The sequence below is a fragment of the Dermatophagoides farinae genome, chromosome 2, assembly GCF_024713945.1.
Source record: "Dermatophagoides farinae isolate YC_2012a chromosome 2, ASM2471394v1, whole genome shotgun sequence".
NCBI classification, from domain to species: Eukaryota; Metazoa; Arthropoda; class Arachnida; order Sarcoptiformes; family Pyroglyphidae; genus Dermatophagoides; species Dermatophagoides farinae.
The window spans coordinates 4,225,186-4,247,095 of record NC_134678.1 but is presented as its reverse complement, the minus strand read 5'-3'; the positions used below and the strand labels follow the sequence as shown (position 1 = coordinate 4,247,095).

The 21,910-nt window shown below is 29.9% G+C and overlaps 1 protein-coding gene across 2 annotated transcripts; it reads left to right on the top strand.

Annotated features, from left to right (window-relative positions):
* Nucleotides 1-2,811: 2,811 nt before the first annotated feature.
* On the top strand, nucleotides 2,812-21,685 carry oc (homeobox protein OTX2). Of its 2 annotated transcripts, none has more exons than XM_047063498.2 (5): nucleotides 2,812-3,962; nucleotides 16,745-17,544; nucleotides 19,847-20,025; nucleotides 20,105-20,355; nucleotides 20,423-21,685. In XM_047063498.2, the coding sequence occupies exons 1-5, from the start codon at nucleotides 3,739-3,741 to the stop codon at nucleotides 20,910-20,912; spliced, it is 1,944 nt and encodes a 647-aa protein (XP_046919454.1). In that variant the 5' UTR covers nucleotides 2,812-3,738; the 3' UTR covers nucleotides 20,913-21,685. The 2 variants fall into 2 exon arrangements, with proteins under 2 accessions (XP_046919454.1, XP_046919455.1); XM_047063499.2 differs by lacking the exon at nucleotides 2,812-3,962 and adding an exon at nucleotides 15,573-16,641.
* The last annotated feature ends 225 nt before the right edge of the window (nucleotides 21,686-21,910 follow it).

The window sequence follows — 21,910 nt, the reverse complement described above, 5'->3', positions numbered from 1 at the left end:
TTTGCAAACACATGTGACATGATCGATTTTGTCAGTCAAAATGTCAATTCCATCATCATCATTATTATCATGGTCGTCATCTGGGGTCTCACAGAAAACAAAAAAAAAACATCCACGGTCTTTGTATCACACCAAAATGAATAAATTATCATAACAATGATTTAAAGATTCAGCGAAAAAAGTCATCACATATCAAATTAACAGTCATTTTGCTGGACTAATAGTAAGCAAGAATTGTCTCTGCTCATTCTTTCATCCAATGTCTATGAAGATGTTCATCGATTGACATTTGAAATGCCCTCCTATTGTGTGCGTGTCATATCATGCAAATATATATGATGGTGGGCACAGGTGACCATCATGCATACATTCATAAACATGATAGGGACGGTGATCGACATTCCATATGTCAGATGTTATTTCATATACGGATTGAAATCAAAATGCTAATGCAAATTTCGTCCACATTGAAAATATTTGTCTATTATTGTTTGATTGATCGAAATATTGATTTGAAAAACAGTTTTGGACATTTATGATGACCAGATGATGATAATAATCAATTTGGATTGATTCAAGCCAACAATAAGTGATATTTTTTACGTTATATTTACTTTTAGCTCTTTTATATCATCATCATCGATTTAGATTTTTGAGGATACGAAAATGAGATTAACGCCATTAAATTATGGATGATCGATACACAATTTATTATTTTCATCATCATACAATTGATTATCGAACCAGTTCTTTGATCGCAAATGGAAAAATCCTACAATCCATATTAAAGCTTATTCAATTAATATGAATCCTGAATGAAACTAAGAAGCAGTTCATTCACTAAATTTAACTATAGTTAATTCATCTATAAATTTCATAGATTTTTTTTTTGGCTGATCCTTGTTTGGAAAACTGATTTATTTTTACAATTATCAACAACATTCAGGTTACATACGACACACGATTCAAACAAACAAATGAATGATCGTATCGAATCGAATTCACACATCGATTATTATTAACATTAGATGTGATTCGAATTTTCCTTTCGTCGAAATTCTTTCTTTCTTCTCTTCTCTCATCAAACATCGAGTTAATTAATCAGTTGGCCTTGTTAAGTATTATACGGTCAATTAGTAAATTGATTTCATAGCATCATTGTGCCATCAAAATCTGAATGGTCATTTGGTGGAAGAAAAAATAAATAAATTCCAGAACTTGAACCAATGATTGGCAAAAAAAAAACGATAAAGCGAATGTGTGCTTTGGAAAAAAATGCGTTGTATCTAAAGTTGAGTCGTATAAAAAATTGTTTGTTCATCATATTATTATTTGTCGACAAACATACATTGAAAAAAGACTAGACGTCGACCGACAATGATGATGAAGACCCTATACCAGTAAAAAATTTTGTTTTCACTGTAAGTGTGTTAATGCAAACCTATACACACAATAGTTATCAGATTCTTCAGTCTCACATTATTGACGTTTCTCTTTCTCTTCTGTGTTTGTGGAAATTCAATTATTCTTAATGCGTTTTCTATTCATCTATTAATATACGTACAATGCATTTCAGTAAAAAACTAACTATATGGCTATGTGTGTGATGTTCACAAGAATCTCGATGGCACAATGTAAATATTTGTCCAATACATTGCCGGTCCAATGAGAAGAGAAAAACGCCGTCGCCGTCAACACAACCACCATTACAGCATCATCATCATTAGATAGAAAGTCGAATTCTACCGCATCGCAAAATGTATTCAACTATCAACATCCACCAAATTCGAGATTTTTTTTATACTACCCTATTAGATTTTGGTACCCATCCATCGAATTCTGCTGATACATACGACGTAATGCTATCTTTCGTTTGGGCTTATTGGTACTAGTTTTTCTTTCTGGTTCTGGATTTTTTTTCTGGTTCTGCATTCACATTGATAGCAGAAAATTTGTTTCGTTTTTTTTCGTTCCAAACAATAAATGAATGAGTGCGCCTCTTTTTTATCTTCAATTTACTTGCAACACACTTTCATTGATTCTTTGAATATCCAATAAATTTTAGATTTTTTTTTGTGTGTTGCTAAAAACATCACCACCACATCAGAGATACATGGAACTTGTGAATTGTTTACTATTGTGAAACAGTGATTGTGCTTTTACGCTTGCCATTTTAATTGAATGTTTGTGTTTTAGTACATGTGTTTGTATGAGTGTGTATGTATTCTCGTTGAATAGAAATTGAACCAATATCTCATCTGCTACTGTTGGTGAACGAATCGAACACAACGATCCAAAACAAAAAGTCAATGAGAATTTGTTTGTCATCCAAATGTGTGTGTGTGTGTGTGTGTGTTTTTTTATAAAAATAAAAAAGCCACACACATGGATCCGTGTAGTATAAACACCAATTCATGAATTGTCTCATTGGTTATTTTGTCTTCAATAAAATTCGAATCCTTTTCTTGTATTGTAATGGTGAAAAAATCACCAATTTAAAAAACATTGACACAAGACGACAATTTTCTTTTAACCTAATATTATCATTTGTTTATCGATCAATTTTTTATTATTTGAAGATTTTTTTATCATTTTTCATGAAAAAGACGCGCATACACTAAGAATATGATAAACGCGCGCATTTCTATTTGATAGATGCATCGTCGTCGTTGTAGCCGTCGTTTTGACATTCGATTATTCTACAATGTGCATAGCCAAAAGACGTCATTTGAATGTTGATGCTTCTGTTGTTGTCGTTCTATTGCTGCATTCAAATTAAATTGACAGAAAACTAAATCGAAGATTTTTTTTGCCATTCGAAATAAATAAATAAATGAAATCAGCAACAGAAACAAAGAAAAGAAGAAGAAAAACACGACCAAACAACAATTTCAACATAGAATGAAAATATAAACGGGCATGGCTTTTGAAATCAAAAAGGCTGCCTGGCTGGCTTCTCTCTCTTTTTTTTTATTTTGGCTGCCTGGCTTTTTGGCCATTGCCTGTCTTGAAGATCATTGAATCGTTTCTTATTCAAACATACGAATAATCGTCGAATGATGTGGTCACATAGTTCTAGCATAGCATCAGGATTTTCATTTTTAAGTTTGTCTTCGAAATTCATTTCATCTCATCTCACATTTGAATCAAACGTCCATTGGTTTATTGATTTGTTTGTGTGTGTGTGTTTGTTTGTTTGTTTATTTGTTTATTTATTTTAATCATCTGAATCAATCTTTACCTGTGTTCGTATATCACTCAATTTTGTTTTTTTTTTCACTTTATTATTCGATTTTCTAACTGATGTCCAGAAAATTTCAATGAATAATCAATCTATTAATAAATTCATCTGATTGATTCATCTAATATTGTTTGAATTTGAAAATTTGTTTGTATACCTGTGGAATTCAAGATCATCAATTCTTCAATATCAGTTTAATTATAAAATCAGTTTGAGTGTACTATGTGTATGATGATGATGTTTTTATGATATTTCTTCGAACTGTATATGTTGTGTTTTTCTTATTTGTATTGTATCGGGCAGAGATGGGTCATCAGAGACAATCTCTTGATCATCTAATTTTAATACTAACATGATAATGATACCATCTCTATTCTTGTCTTCATCGTTTTTTATTTTCATTATTTTTATTCGAGTGAAAGAAATCAAAATATAAAAATATCAATCAATGAGATAAAATTCCTACTAAAAAAAAAGATAATCAAAGACATTTTTGAATGGCTACATCTTCAATGTTTGACATCAAGGAAGAAGACCGTGAAGATAACGAAAAAGACGAAAAGAATAGCCAACATTTGCATCAGAATCATCAACATCAGCAGAAGCAACAGCGACAACAACAACAACAAAAGAATTATCAAATTCAATCAGAAAAAATCAATGTCGAAAACGGAATCAATCATAATCGACTATTACATAACGGTGATCATCATGTATTGTCGTAAGTGTATATTTTTGTTCACTTCATTAATGTTCGTGATTTCATTTCAAAGTTTTTATGTTTCATTCATATAAATATTTTTTTTTTGTTCATCAGTAATAATAAGTCATGTTATATTTGCGTGTATGTATTTTGAATTTTTATATTCTTGATGATGATGATGATGATTTTCTTTCACCGATCATTTGTGGGCTTCTCTACGAAATTTATGTTCAACAATTTGATTCATTGCGAATTTTATTTCAGTTTTTTTTACTCCATTTTCTTCACTTCTTTTTTTTGTTAACGAACAACAACAAATTTTCTGGTTTTGAGTATTCGTTTTTTTTCTGCTAAATTTTTTTTTTTGGTTTAAAGATGATTCGATGATGATGGCGTATAGTTTGAATGGCAATAAAATCAAAGTCATTATTTACCGTTGACATTTATTGACTCTTTAACATCTAGGTCTTGGATTTGTATATAACGTATATACGTTAGAACTTGTACAGGTGTTTTTTTATTTCTATTTTACTTGTTTTGGTTCATTTTGTTTTTTTTTTTGTTAAAAAATAAGATTGCATATCAAGTCTTCTATCTACGAATGATGATGACCCATTCATCTGTTTTCAGGTTTATTTAGATTCTTTTATGAAGAAAGAAAAAACATTCAGAAGTCAAGCCACACACACAAAAAAAAGTGTTAATCATGTTGGTGGATATATGGAAGATATTTTTTTTTTTTTTGTTAAACAAATCGATTGAAACTAATCGAATATAGTAGATTTTTCTTGTGTTTATGTTGTTTTTTATCGTTTCACAATAATCATCATTTGTTTTGTTTTCCCGTAAATTGTCTTTTAAACGTAATAACTCGTATTATTTTACTCGCCATGTCTAGTCACATTTCTTTCTCTCTCTTTGTAGATCCCTCTATCGTTAAATGTTTGTCAAGTTTTTTCTTCGTTTTGTTTGACTGATATTTTCTTTGCCTATTGTCTGTTCATACATATCTGATTGGTTTCATATTGCTCGTGCTTGACCTGTCCCTCTTATAATTATTATTATTATTATTGTTATTATTATTAAAATTCAAATCAAAAAGAAAAGACGTTTGAAAAAAAAATTGCACAAGTTTACATGCCATTTTTAATAATGTATATATGATGATGATGATGATAAAGTCAAACAAGCCAAGCACATTCATTCCACATCAAATATATTGTGGTCTACATCATTTTTGATGTTTTTTTTTCTTCTTCTCTCTTGTATGATTATAAAGGTAACGTTCAACGAAAAACAAAAAATTGAAATAATAATAAAATGAAATGAAATTCGTATTTAGCTTCTGCTGTTGTCATTAATATGTCTCTGCTGGATGCTATTTTCATTACAATTTTTCTTTCTGTGCATTTGATCGCCTGAATTGACAGGACAAGACAATCAGTAAGGAGCAAAAAAAAAATGTAATCATGGCCATTATAACCTTGATTGCCAAAAAAAAGAAAGAAATGACGATAACAGCAGCAACAGCAGGAGAAAATTGCTACGATCATATGCATAAACAAATTTGACAGACCCTTAACTTGAAATCAATATGATGATCAATATGGTGATGGTGTCAGTTTCAATATGTCAATTAATTTACATTTAATTTTTTTTCTCTGTTTGTTACCTGTCGATTATTGTGATGATGGTCAAAACTTTTCAAATTTTTTTTTATTATTAGACATCAATCAATGTAAATCATAATGTACACAAAAATATTAATATTAATCTCTAATTATCACGATAAAGGCATATATATCATAAGACAAATGAGTAAGAGCTTCCATATCTGTATATGTGTGTGTGTGTGTGTATTATTGGTATTGGATTCGATTTTTTTTCCACTTCATAAATCATTGATCATTTGAATGAAATGAAATTCTTATTTATTATTTGATTACATTTATTTTTATTTTTTTTTTTTTGGATGGATTGATTGTTAATTTGAAACTCACCAAAGTGAAAAGGTCAAAATACTTTCAAGTGTCAAGTGATAACTATGGTGGGTAAATTTTTTTTTTATTGTTGTTGTTGTATATTGTACGTGTGAAATTATATTTTTCAATAAAAAAAAAATTTATTTCTAACAATGATTTCAGTTAAATGTTAAATTGATATATTAAAAGGTGTTATGTTTTTTTGTTCTGTTTAGAAAAAGGAAACTCATTATCAAATATATGATCCGGTCATGTTTTTTTTTATTTGATCAAAAAATATGAAAAATCCAGTAACCAGTAATAGTAGGCGTGTGTATGTGTGTGTGTGTGTGTGTGTGTGTGTGTGTGTGGCAGTAATTGTTAATTTAAATTTCATTTTTTTTTCATATTTATTTTCACACTTTGACAAACTCATTTCACCACTACATGTGTTCAATTAGATTCATTTTGGGTTATTCATTCAAATTTTTTTTTTCAATCTGTCAATTCGACAGTTGTCATTTATGTGAAAAAGGAGTGCAAAATAATACAGTGTAGTAATTTTTCTAGTATATACAATGTTTATGATAATTATCATTATTATATGGTTGATCAATAGCAGCAAAAAAATTTTTTTTTTTGAATACCATTTTGAACAAATGAACGTGTAAATGAAACCATTTAATGTTGCTACCCATTGAAATTTCTATTTTAAAAAAATCTGTCTAGTCAATTGATATATCATTCTGATATGTCAATGACAATTCATTGAAGAAAAAAAAATGAAAGAGAATCACAGTAGAAAAAGAGTGAAAAAACTGAGTTTCAAGTGTCTGGAACCGTTTTTTTTTGCATGAAAAAAAAGTTTCCTTTTTCCCGAATTTTTTTTTTCATATTGCATTTCTTTTCAATCAAATTTTGATTGAAATAACTCTAAAAAAGCTACAATTTATATTACAAGTATTACATTACTTTTTTTCCATTCCAATAAAGACGAAATTTAATCTGAGATTTGCGTAAAGTGTTCACCTTTATTTAGCCAAAGTTCATCTAAATCAATGTTTAATTAAGTTTAAATTCATTTTAATTGAAGATTAAAAGAAAGAAAGAAAAAAAAATTGTCGTTTATGTTTATGTGATCATAACATTCGAGGCGTTATGGTCATGAACATATATAACATGAAAAAAAAGAAAATCCAAAATAATGGCCTTGCTAATTGATGTCAATGTTGATGACGATTTTTTTTTTACCGTGGTTTCAATTACAAGTCAAACAAAACTCGTATTTATTAGCAACTATTTGCAGCCAAAGCATTAAGGGTATCCCGTTGAGGGTTGAATTTTCTTTTCTTGACAATCAAAATTATGACTTTTTTTCCATTGTAAACTAAATGTCTAGATGTGACAAGACATCCTTGTCACATTTGATATTTTTACGAAACTTTCGCAGAAAAAAAATGTCACATAAATTACAAATACATGTACAGATGCCTCGTGTCAAAATGTCTATGTTGTGTGTGTGTGTGTGTGTATTTGTGTTGTTGAAAATGAAAACCGGTATAAAGACGAATAAAATAATAATGGTATCTGTTTGGTTTTGGAGAATTTGAACCACGCACGCTTCACGCCAATAGCTTGTATATATACCGGTATTTGGAAGGCGCCAATTTGTCTGCCATTTTCCATTGAATTTTATTTTTCTGAGCATTGTATACTTTATTCCATCACCGAATGATATGTAGTGATAGTACGTATCGGGCGTGTTCTGTACCACCACTCATATGTACACAAACACCTTGGTTATAAGTATGTACGGATGTATTCAATGGGCGGTCGTTTCCACGGTTGATGTAACCGCCCAATTTACAGTTTTTTGTTGTTGTTGTTGTTGTTATAACCAACTTGTTTTCCATTTTTGTTTGTTTGAATGATTCGAATCTTTTTTGTTGTTGTTGGATTGAATCCGAATACCTATGTCTGGCATCTTATATGATGTGTGTGTGTGTGTTCGTATCTTTCATCTTATAATTAAAGTACGTGACCTGGTACATTTGCTACATCAAAAGTTAAATGTACCTAACTGTCTTTTGGTGTTTCTTTTTCGTTGTAGTCTATCGAATTTTTTTTTTCAATGAACAAACCGAAAAAATGGAATGAAAAAAAAGAATGAAAATTTATTCTTGATGTACAAGAATAAAATGGAAACGGATTCCCAGTGTCCTTTTCATAAATAATGTAATCCATTTAAGTGATTACTTTTAAATGTGTTCACCAATGATGGCGTTTATATTGGTCTGTCGGTTTCGTTAATCGGAAAAATAGAAAAAAAACCCCGTCTTAGAATGATTAATTATGATCGACTTGATCTTTGAAATTTTTTTTTTTAATTTCAATTAGGATATTAATCAATTATTTGACATTCCGATGTTTTGAAATTCTTATCACAAGCACACACGAATCTCTACGCCTTCAACTATGATAATGATTACTGGTCATCGATTACCATTCTTCGTTAAAGTTTAATATATGCATGCCTGTCTTTCATACGTATCATGTGATTATCATCATCATTTACTTTATTTCCAAAAAAAGAAATGTTTTTGAAATTTTTTTTTTTGCTTTAATGTCTTCTCAATTTTAAATTCCAAACAATAAAAAAAAATTTTGATCTCATTATTATTAGGATCCTTTTTCATTCTTTTTCTTCTTATTTTGTTTGTTTGTTTGGTAGGTCATTTTGTCAAAAAAATTATTATCATCATTAAGATGAATAACCAGACCGAAACCAGAACAACAACAAAAAAAACTGGGAACCGAAATAAAAAAAAATCTAAACTAGGATTAGCTAAACAAGACTAGTTTTTCCATTCATTATATACAAACACACACATAGAAAAAGAAGAAATCTATTGTGTAAAATGAAAACAAAGGACAAAAGATTAGAGAAAAAAAGTTTAAATATTCAAAAAAGTTTTTTTTTGACTGTGAGCAACATTCTAAACAGGTGTGTGTGTGTGTGTGTGTGTGTGCTTGCATGTCAATAATGATGATAATGCACCAAGAAGATGGGACTTCTAAAGAAAAAACCGAATGGATAAAAAAAGAAATGCTTTACCGAATGAACAATTCAAATATTTAGTCGGTGACTTCATCTCATTTTTTAAAAATATGGCGAAAAAGAGCAATGCTTCTGGCATTTATTTTTTTTTTGGGTGATGAATGCCAAATATCTCGAGAATTTTTCTCTTTTTCTTTTGGTTTTTTTTTGGTTTCACTGGCTATAACGGTCATCATTATCAAAACAGTTTGTCATTGATACTTCCAAATATTAGGCCAAAGATAAGTGGTAATCGATCTCTGGACAAAAAGACGAACAAAATTTGCTGGGCTTACCGCCCCTTCTTTTTTTAAAATCCTTTTTTTATATTGAAAATGATCTTTTATTTTTTTTCGATGTCTCGTGTGCATGTTTTCAGGTTATTGGCCCGGTCAAGTCATAACTCGATTTTATTTTTTGGTATGTGGCCCAGAAGGATTTTCTATTTTTTTTATTATTATTTTTATTCCATCATAGACCATCCACCATATCAGGTCGAATACCAAGACAACTTATAAACTATAAGCAAACTTGATGACAGATAAGACATATACTTTGGTATTCATAAACATACACACACACACACACACATGTGCATTTGCTTATGTCATTTTGACTACGTTTGTGACATTCTAACTGATCGAATGGATCGAGACTGTTAACATACAAGCGGGAGATGTTTGAGCATTGTCATTGTTATCTCTGTCCTCTCTCTCTTTCGTTCTTTTTTTTCTGAGTCCCTTTGTCTTGTCGTGGCACATATATACATTGTGCGGCCGCAATGTTTACACAGCTGAACCCGAGATAAATGACGACGACGATATATATCCATTACCCGGGTCCCAAGTATTGTGTGTGTGTGTGTAACCATTTTTTTCTTTGCTAAGTGTCCTATGAAACCGATGTATGTGTGTTTGATCGATATTCAGGTAAAATCACAATCAAAATAATATGGGTGATGGTTAAAAAGACATCGAATTGTTATGCTTTGGATATATTTTATTATTATTCTTTCTTTCTGGTCTGTCATCAATTCCATTTCATTTTATTCGTTGACGGTTTCGGAACGTTTTTTTTTGTGTGTGACATTGAGACATTGCTAATATTTGCTATGTAAATAATTAATCCGAAAAAAAACTTTATTTGTACAGAGCATATGTATTTAAATTTTAAACTTGGTAAAAATATAAAAGTCAAAAAAAAATTTCGAGTTTTAAAGTCGTTTTTTTTGACGAATTTTTCTATGTGTTGGCATCAAAACATAGAAATGATTCTTAATAATTTTTTTTCTGTAACATAGGTGTGTAAAGAATAAAATGCCAGGTTTTTTTCAGTTATTGATCACCGAATTAAGATATTAAAACGGTATTAAACTGTCAAAAGCCAACAATCAAATAACAAATAGACAAATCTTGTTTATTTAGAAAAAAAACATAGGTTGTAATCACCTTCACCCTGTTCCTGAAAACGAATTTTTTTTCTCTCTTGTTGTTTATCCAATGGATTAATCTTGTAAATATTAGTATATCTTACTAACCACCCCTCCGCCCATTGCTGTAGAGAGATTTTTTTTCCAAGTTATTCATTGAAAATATAAAATTGGACACATTAGCTATAGATAATCTTTTTTTTCTAAAATCCATAATCAAATATATTGTTACAAATGACTCTTGAAATTATTTTTTTTACACTGATTGTATTCTAATCTGGCTTAAAGAGATTTTCTTGTTTCATAACCGGATCATTTCTTTTTTTTCTGGTCAATCATAATAATAATTTTTGTGTTAAACGTATGGCCATTTAATTGGACTAATTCACGTCGTTGTTGTGAATCTTGTATATTTGAAGATCTCTTCACTTTATTTAATACAAAAAGATAATCGCTAAGCCTTAAAATTTATTCTTTCTCTTTATTTGCTACTACCCTACTTCTTTTTAATCATTATTATCATTATATTAAATAAAGTGATAACATAAGTAAGTCGTTTTAGGGTATTAACCTTAAGTCGATTAAATTAATCCGTGTAACTGAAATTTTTTCCCCTTTTTTTAAAAAAAAAGATTGAAAAACTTAAACAATTAATGTTTTCATTTTTGTTGGTGTTGATCTTTTTTTTTCTTCAGTGAAAGTGACCCTTGAAATATTATCACCAATGCAATAGACAACCGGATTAAACGTCATAGACGAAAACGAAACCTTTCAAATAAAGAATCCTTTGATAACTAATACAAACAATAAAGAAATGAGATAAAAAAAATGCCGACAAAATAACCAAAATTCTCGTGTATATAAATATTACTTTAACAACAACAACAAAAAAAATTTATTTTGGCCTAGAAAAAAAACTATCATGACGAATGGCGTCTCATTTGATAATGAATGAATGATTTGACAAAATAAAGACAGGATACATTAAAAGCCATTAAGATTTTCTTTTAAAATAATATTACTGTATTCTGAACGAAAATGGAAAAAAATCGATACTCTTTATAGATATATCAGTTATGGATCGATGAGTTGATTGGACCGAGATTCAAAATCGATATCGGCCATGTGTGTTTGTAAAGTGTGCAAATGATAACATGGATCAACACACACACACACAAACACACACCATAAAAGATCCATTGGAAACTTTTTTTAAATTGAAATTTGTTCATGTGGAAGATAATCAGGAAGTTTCTTTGCACACAAACATGCACACGACAATCAATCAATCAATCGGTTGTATTTTTTCATAGAAAGAAGTGGAAATAGTGTTATTGTTTGTCAAAAGAATAGTTTAAATGTGTGTGTGTTTGTGTATTTGTGTTTTTGTTTATGTTTTTGCGACAAATAACAGTTTTTACCAAGAAAAATGAAAAATTTAATCAGAAAAAAGCCGCTATTTAAAGGCAAATTATTTTTCTTATTACCTTTTTTCAAATCCATCAAATTTGAAAAAGGTCATCGGTCTTTTTTTTTTGCTTTGAAAAATGACATGGAACATGATGCTCAACACTGTTTTTTTTATTATTATTATTTTGGATGGGTATTTTTTTTTCATTTGGCTAGGTTCACAATTGCTTGGATTTTGTTTTCATCATTTAGTTTTTAGTGGAAGCGGTGAAACTTTCTCATATGTTGTAATATGAGGATGTTATTCACGATACATAATATCTCTTTTGTTACGAAAGTGTAACATTATTTTTCCATTGTTCATCACCATATACCATACAATAGGAAAATTAACACTTCATTCTTTTGACATTTTGATGACCTCAAAAGAAAAAATAAAATAAAATCGAAACAATGAAACTTCAGATGAATGAATGGTCATTTTATTTCCAATCAAATTTCGGTTGTAATTGTCCATCATAGTTTACTGCCTTAGGAATATGTAATGTTTCATCATTTTTTTTATCTTGTTATATTTCAGATTTTTTTTTCAAAAACTTTTTTTCCAATTGATCGATGATTCACTTTGAATCATATCGAATAGGATTGTAGGTCAAGTTTTTGTTGTTATCGTTGTTGTTGCAATTTGATTCTTGTTTTTTGTTTTTTTTTTTGATTGTATCTGTGATGATGAAATACAAATCATTATTGTAACAATAATATTTGAATGAAATTGTTTCGAATATGATTTGTATAAATATGAAAGTTTTTGGCAAGATGACAAAAAAAAATTTTGTCTTTTAATTTTATTTTTTGTTTAGCATAGAATGTTGACCATTATCGTTGGTGTGTGTGTGTGTTTGTGTTTCAATTAACACTATTATATTAAATATATATGTGCCTGCTGCGTGAATATCATTTAGCTGCAATTAACACTCAATCTGAGGAATCCCTCAAGACAACAACAAAATTGTAGTTTTAGTATTCGAAAAATATCTTTTTTTTTACTGTGTAAAATAAAACGTAAAAAATGTTATTTACAGCATGACAATGGACACAGATAATCAACAAAAAAACGACGACGACAACGACGACAAGTCAAATATTTTGATTTCTGATTAGTTTATACCCATATTTCTATGCGTGTATATTTAGTTGGCATAGGTTTGTATATATCTATTCCATATGGGAATATATAACAATAGAAAAAAATAACATGCAGAATAGCAATTTCTAATAGGCTTGAAAAGCATTCATAAGCAGCTTACAAATACAACGACAACAACATGAATCTGAACCAAAAGACAGAGAGAGAGAGAGAGAGAGAGAGAACATTTCGAGTAAAAACAAAACAGAAGACATTTATTTATTTTTACAGAAAGACAGATAAAGATATTGTAAAAAAAAATTTCCAAATGGCACGAGATCAAAGAATTCATTTTTTTTTACATTTCTTTTTTTATTCTAAATGATAATTTGGTTAATAATAATATACTATTATTTCAATCAAGTAAACACTATGTGTATGGGTATTTTTGTTGTTGTTGTTGTTGCTACTATTAGTGTCTAATTCAAGTATATTAGCTACCCATAAATGATAATGACCATTTTAATCCATTTTGTCGTCAACATGATTTATTCTTCATGGTTAATAATAATAATCACAATATATATGAAGCATTTTCAGGTTGTTATCTTCAAAGTCATCATATTCAATGACATTGTTTCATTAGTCTTTTTTTTTGCTAAGATTAAGGCTATTGAAAATTTCAATTATATCTATTTGTTTGATACTAATTCTGATGATTTTAATAAAGATTTAAATAATTACATAATATAATTGGATCAAATGATTTTTTTCTATAAAAATTCAAGGTGATGTTTAAGATGATTTGAGATAATATGATTATATATAGTCATATATAATTGTATTAAGTAATTTATCATTAAAATATTAATTGTCACCATATTTATATGGTATTGAATGACAACAAAATGAAAAATCCTTCTTATCAACATAATAATCTGTATGCTTTATATAATACAATTGGCTTGTTTTTAATATGTTTTAATCATGGATCATATCAATCCGATAAAAATACATTACATTTAGTAAAGAATATACAAGGGTTGTCGTTCATACACAAGAAAACCACATTCATCCTCTAAATTGGATTCATTTACACCATTCATACAACTGTGCTTGTATATCAATCTTTGTTTAATTTAATAGGTAATCTCATCTATCTTTGTATGTGTGTGTGTGTGTATATTTTGATATTGATTCTTTCACCATATAATAGCATCATTTTATAATAATAATCATCAATTTTTTTTTGTGAACAATCATCCAACAAGAAGTATAAGAAAAAGATGCTTGTTCACAAGTCTTATTTTCAAAGTTAAGTAGGGATCAATTTTCGTTTCGCTATATCAATAGCTTTAGAAAAAAAGGGCGATAATCTGGTGATAAGCTTTACCAAGATACACAGTTGAACATACTTTATTATCATTATTACGACCAAAAATGTGTGTGTGTGTGTGTGTTCATTTACGGTGACGGGATCGTTATTGTATATTGTAAATAGATTTAATAGACAGATACGTTGTGTTTTTTCTGCTCTCTCTCTCTATCTATCTATCTATCTATTTTTTTTTCTTTTTTATTTTAAGATGAAAACATGATGATAATCATAATGATGAAGATGAACATTAAGAACTTAATGTGATTATATCAAACACACATACATGCATTATTGAAGTAAAAATTGATTCCGGCTTTTTCTCTTCTTCCACCAAGTAAAAATAGAATATAAAAATATATTTTCTGTCTATTCACTGTTATCAATCAATTTTTAAAGCTATAGAAGATTCCGATTACTTTTTTTTTGCTGTTATCGATTAGCCTCCGAATAGATTCTTGTATATATCCTTTTTTTCTCTTTTTCTTTCGTTGATCAATAATGATAATGAGAAATTTGAGCAAACTATTCTCATTCACACTGATTCATTCTGATCATCATTGTTGTCATCAATTAATTTGATGTGGAAAGGAAATGTATGAGAGTCAGAGAAAGTATTAATTTTGTTCTAAACGACCAATACGAAAACGATACAATTTTTTTTTTGCTTACTGTTGTTTGTTCGGATTATTCTTTTCAATCATTCATCGTCATCGTCTTGTGTAAGTGGTGTGTGTTTGTTGCCTTAGCTGGTTGATTGCGCCGGGGATTTACTTTTTGGTTTTTCATATGTTTGTTTCTTTTCTTGCTTGTCTTGTGCAAAATTTTTTTTTTGTTTGTTATTATTGTCGGGTCCCGCCATCATTGCCGTATATTTGAGATCAATTAAAATAAGATTGATCATAAGAGACGCCAAGCGCAAGTCTATTTTTTAGGTTAGTTGTTTGGTGGTGGTTTGTTCAGTTTACGATTTATAAAATTGGGCGTCCAATTGGTTGATTGACGAATGTGCCAAACTGAATGACTTGAATATACGAATTATTGCTAAATGGGTGGATCAAACATGTTTGACAAGGCGGAGCATATGATGCATGTATAAATGTATCGATGGGCTGGAAATTAATATTGATAACTACCAATCCAAAACGAGTATGACTAGTGTTTACAATGCATACAAAAAAATAACTGGAACAAAAAGCTGCCAAACAACAACAATAACATATACAAGGACCTATGGCTTGTATGTGTAAACACAATCTGTTTGTTGTCGTCATTTATTCGTTTGCTGTAGATCTTAAAATATTATCATCGTGTATATTCGTCCAAACATACATACATACATAGATACAAAAAAAAATCCCTTAAAATAACCATCGTTACCGAATCGAAACCATGTCTTCACTTTAGAGTTTGAATTTCATGAGTGTAGTTCAGTTGTTTGATCGTCATCTTCATTGAAACAGCACATAACATCGAAACAAACAAACGAACGAGAAAGAGCAAGAGCGAGCTAGGAAAAAAGAAGCGATTAAATTACGAATGCTAAATACGATTATTTGATTAGCAGCCATTGATCAACCACATATATACACATAGATATTTAGAGTATCTGTCGTCTGAATCTCCTATATATTTATATACACCACCTTAAACTCTTAATCGTATTTGTCCAGATCAAGATTATCTTCTTTCATCTTTTCATATATTATTCCAAATTTTTTCTTCTTCTGGTTTAACCGTTCACCTTGTTGTCCGTGTTGGCTATTGTGTGCATGTGTGTGAGTGTGTGTGTGTGTGTTTGTCTAACTACTTTTTTTTCATCTATCGACAATAACTTTTTAATCTATCGACACACACACATACAATATTGTATTAAATTATAATCACACTAAACAACAACAAAGATTTTTGTTTCATGCAAAAAGAGTCAATTTTCGGATGTGGTTATTATTATTATTGGATTTTTGGATTTTCTTTCAATTTTTGTCGTCTTCATCCTCTTGATCATCATCATCATCATCATTATAATCATTTAATTCGATTTGATTTTTACGGATTTTTACTCTTCTGGTTTTTATCAATGTTTTTTTTATGAGGGATTCGGTTTGTTTTTTTTTACAAGTGATACTCATCATATTGATCATTCATTCTTTGGCCATAATCTATCGACACCTTTGATATACTAATTATAATCTCTCAATAAAAAAAAATCGATAACAAAGACAATAATTTGCAACAAAAAAAACCATCAAGATCATCATAGCTAAATGACACCTACATTTTCTAATCGTTATTACTTGTAAATATATAGTTTATTTTTTCTAATTGATAATAATTTAATTATTGTTCTTTTTTAATCAATTATATTCTCATTATCATTTGTTCAAATCTAATATTTTCAGATCAAATTTGACCAATACCAGTCAATTTCCATATCCCGGTTACGCATTCAATCATCATCCGCAGCAACATCCACATTCAAATTATTATAATTATCCACATAATAATCAAACATTGCGAGTCGATACATTGGGTTTTTCATCGCCAACATCAACAATCACGTCATCTTCATCCTCATCATCAACACCTATTCGATCATCAACGAAACAAGAATATACTGAAACTGATCAACAACAAGAAACGTTGATTATTTCAAAATATAAAATAAAATCTGACATTGATACAACATATAGTGATTCATACGAATCACTCATACAACCACATCAATCGATTGTAGGAAACGGACCAGCAAATCTTGAGAATCTGATCCAAAAAAAATTACAACGACCATCGCCTACATCCACACCTATTAGCAATATTAGTACAACAGAAGATATATCATTGTCTTCCAATCCTAACTGTTCATCGACATCCACATCATCGGCATCACCATCTACCATTAATCTTCATAACAATCAAACGGCTAATTTGAACATTACTAGTTATCCTCCTTCATCATCACTTCAATCACATTATCGTAATCAACAACACCAACAATCACCATCATCATTGGCTACGAATTTTTCTGGCGACTTTTCTACAAGATCGGCCGCTAGCCATACAAATTTTACTTCCCCAACAACCATGAATAGTAGCCATCATGCAATGTCTGCCTATCTGAAATCAAATCCTTATGCTATGAATGGAATCGCTGGTATAACATCACCAAGTGATCTATTACATCCAAGCGTTGGCTATCCTGGTAAGTATATAAAATTTGTCATTTTTATATGAAAATTCTGGAATTGTAAAAAAAAATCCAAATTGGTTGTAAATAAAAAGATCACTCACTCCACTTAGATTGTTTTATGGTGTCTGACCAATTCAAAAGTTTACTTTGTTCCAGCACGACAATCACTCATGGTAAATTGAATCTATTGTGTCTCGCCAACCTAAGAACCACTGATATGCAATTTTTTTCTTTGAATTCATTCGTGAGCAAATACATTATTGATTTCCATAAAAACAAATTTTGTCCGAGACGTTTCCGATATGCATTTCCGATACTGTCTAGTAACAAACAGCCTAAAAAACAACAATTATACTTGTGTTTCGATTTTTCCAAAGATAATTTTTTTTTTACTTTTTTTTTGTAAATCTCAATTCTCAATAAGTTAATAGAATTTATTCGATTGACACTTTATCCGATTGACATTTGTCGAAATCATATATTTGAATATCATGATGATGAACACATTAAGAATTCACATCATTCATTTAGTTTTTTTTTATGATCTTGGCTCTTTTTTTCTGACACTAAAAAAAATATATATTAGTGTATCTCGAAGCTATAATATGCAAAAAAAAAAATCGTTCCAGGTGGTAGTAATGTTTGATTTTCAATCAGTGGTGTAAAATTTGTCAAACAACAATTTTAGTTTTAGTAATCATTGTTGTTAATTATTATTAAAGCTTTAGATTTTTTTTTCTGGTCAACTAGGTATGTCTCGTTCGTTCGGTGGTGGGTCACCATTATTTATGAAACGGGTATCGTCGATTCAAGCTCATTGTAAATGAGTGTGAAAGGAGAGTGAAAAGAAAAATTATTAGGATAGAACACAGCCAAGCAAGTCTTATATGAGGATCGAGAAAATGGTCGGATTAAAAAAATTGAGCTGAACAAAATGAATTTAATCCTGTTTTGAATTGAATGAATGTTCATTGTGATATGTTTCATGATAGGTATGATATATACAGCCAAAGCTAGACTAAGGGTCCTGGTCCAGGTTATATCGATTACAGATCCTATCGTATCATTGATGATTTGACCGTCAACAACAACAATGATCACTAATCTGGCTATTGTATTTGTTGGTTAGGTCGACCTATAATCCTTGTATTCATTTTTTTTCCACCCACCACCCTGTGATGAAAACTAGATGAATTTAAAAAAAAAATAATTCAAGCCATGTATTTATTACATCTGAAAAGAAAATTTTCCAACTCTATATATATAAAACGACGACATATACCTGGATTTATATCTTGTTTTGATTGTTCTTATTGTTATTATTATTTTGGTATGCAAATTTTCAATTTTGAAATAGCTGCGACGACCTCGATCATTGAAAGTGATGCTTATTACAATTATTATTATTATTATGACTATTACTTCTGTCACTATTCAATCAATTACGGCTTTCCATCATGATGATGATGATGACGATTAAGATTACTGGTTCGTTCTAGGACTTTGTTAAAGCGTATATATAGATTGTACAGTAGTAGTAGTAGTTTTAGTAGGACTACAGTTGACCCAAGACCAAATCTAATTGTTTATCGGATTAAGATTTTGAAATTGTAAAAAATGAATGAGAGAAAAAAAATAGGATCCAGCCTGGTTTGTTGTTGAACAGCAAAATGTCAATTTTCATACATCTGCCAATGGCAATGAATACGAATTTTTCTCCTCTTTTTTTTCGACCCAACTTTTGATGGCAGGGTAGATTCTTTCTTTTCCAAGATGAGTGATCCTATATATGTACCAAAATTTACAATTCAATGTTAATCCTGCTGACTGTTTTTCGTTTTGAGTTCTGTTCTGCATATGGCAGATTTATTTTCTGGTTATTTTTATTTTGACCCAACTTTTTTTGTCGACACGATGGCGATGTGTATGTGAACCGTGTGAAAGCCATACCCAAATCTTTTGCTGTCGGATTAAAATTCTCTTTTGATTGGAAGTTTTTTTCTTCAATGATTGCTTTGAATGTGTGTGTGTGTTCATGTTTCCTGTTCCAAACAATTGTTGTAATCATCAACCAGATTAATGGCAGCTAGCATAACACAGCATTTGGTTTGATCTTGACCGTTGTATTATTTTCATCGTCATCAACAAATGTCATTCTATGTAGCTACTACATTCAAACTTCTATCACACAAACCATATCATTAACTATTCGGTTTTTACATATTGATTTGAATGTAGAAATGATTCGTTTTCAATAAATTTATCAAAGAAAAAAAAATTTTAATTTCAACTCCATTTACTGGCCTGTTTTCAGGTACATTATCACCCAGTGGACCAAATCAACCACCACGAAAACAACGTCGTGAACGTACAACATTTACTCGTGCTCAATTGGATATATTGGAAGCATTATTTGGCAAAACAAGATATCCAGACATATTTATGCGTGAAGAGGTTGCATTAAAAATTAATCTACCCGAATCTAGAGTACAGGTAAGTGATTTTAAAACAGATTCTTCCGATTTAGATTAATATTCATTATTTCATTATATACTAATTATGACCATTAAAGGTATGGTTCAAAAATCGACGTGCTAAATGCCGTCAACAAGCTCAACAAGCACAAAATGGTAATCAAAATGCAACGAATAAGAATCGGCCTAAAAAAGCAAAAAGTCCCACTGCTACAGGATCATCAACTAGTTCTCCACCAGCATCAATCAATCGCGATTCACCATATAAACCACCATCATTGACTAGTATTACATCTAGTAGTAATAGCACCGGATCACTTTGTTCATCAGTCACATCAAACAATTCAAGGTATGGATAATAGTAATGTAATATGTATATAGATCACGTTTGATTAATAATTCATTTTCATTCATAGTGCCAACATGTCATATAGTTCAATATGGAGTCCAGCAGCGATAGCGCCCGTATCAGATCTTATGGCCGGAAATAGCTGCATGCAACGAGCAACTGCAGCCTATCATCATCATCAAATGGCAAGCAATGCCCCGACTACTAGTGGCCCTTGTTATCCATCACAAGGATATGGACATCCGTCCGCATATCATTATGGTAACGCAATGGATTATCATGCCATGTCGGCTATGCCATCCATGTCACATCATCATACACAATTAGGAGCATCGATGAGTTCAGCTTCATTAGCAAATCAAATGGTAGCCGGTGGTCCTTCGCCGATGAGTGCACATATGAATCCAATGTCTTCACATGCTAGCCTACATGCTAGTAATCATGTAGCATCATCACAATCACGAACATCACCACCGAATGGATCATTAACAGGCGGCCCCAACGAATGTATTGATTATAATACGGAAAAAGCCAATTGGAAATTTCAAGTATTATGAAAAAAAATTGCTTAGAAATGTTCATCAATCAAAACCACCCAAAGAAAAAAAAAATTCTCTCATAAAAAACCGTGATTCTCATCATCAATGATCTATCAATGAAGCCCTCATCGTGACATTATACTGATGACAATTTTGCCAACAAAAAAATTCAACAAAAAAACCAGCTGAATTTTTCTGAAATCATCTCGTCATCAGCATCATTGTTTTTTTTTTAAATATCACATTGACTAAATATTGATCTCATCTGATTTGATCATCATTCATTTGGATGGATCTGATTTTATCATTATCATCACATAAACATGTACACATATATTTTTCCATACAAACCTACTACAAATCGATGGACTTGCAAAACCTCAATTGATAATTTCATTATATTATTATTATATACATACTTACACACACACACACACACACACACACACACACAACAAATACACACAAAAAATACAAGATAATTGTTGTAAAATAGTATGAATTACTTCATCATACAAATTAGAATAACTATTTCATACAATAGATTTCTATTTTCGGCCATTTTAAAGCTGGCATTTTTCTAAATTCATTCAACTGATATTTGAATTATATGCAACTAATTAATTATCAACTTACACTAGTTATAAATGTGTCATTTATTCTGTCCATCAAATAAATAAGACAAAAACGACAAACCTTTTCTTGTTAATATAATCCAATCATTGCTTCGACTTTTTTTTTTAATTTTTTTCTTTTTGGTCTACTCATTATTTCTTGATTCATTTATCATTATCATCATCAAGATTATACAATTTGTAAATAAATTCTTTAGGTTTATAATAGGCATGATCATCCATTTCTTTACAACAAAATCACTAAATCAAATAGCAAATCAAATAACCATTCGAATATGAATAAACAAAAAAAAATCAATCGATTTTCATAATAATAATAAATTAAATCAATTTCAACAATTTTGAAATAAAAAAAATTGATTTTAAATTTTTAACATTTGA

Bases quoted from the DNA above. Each gene is read 5' to 3' on its own strand.
- oc (XM_047063498.2), top strand. From the start codon at position 3,739: ATGGCTACATCTTCAATGTTTGACATCAAGGAAGAAGACCGTGAAGAT. The intron at 17,545-19,846 runs GTAAGTATATAA...GCCTGTTTTCAG, and splicing joins TCCAAGCGTTGGCTATCCTG to GTACATTATCACCCAGTGGA. The intron at 20,356-20,422 runs GTATGGATAATA...TTTCATTCATAG, and splicing joins GTCACATCAAACAATTCAAG to TGCCAACATGTCATATAGTT.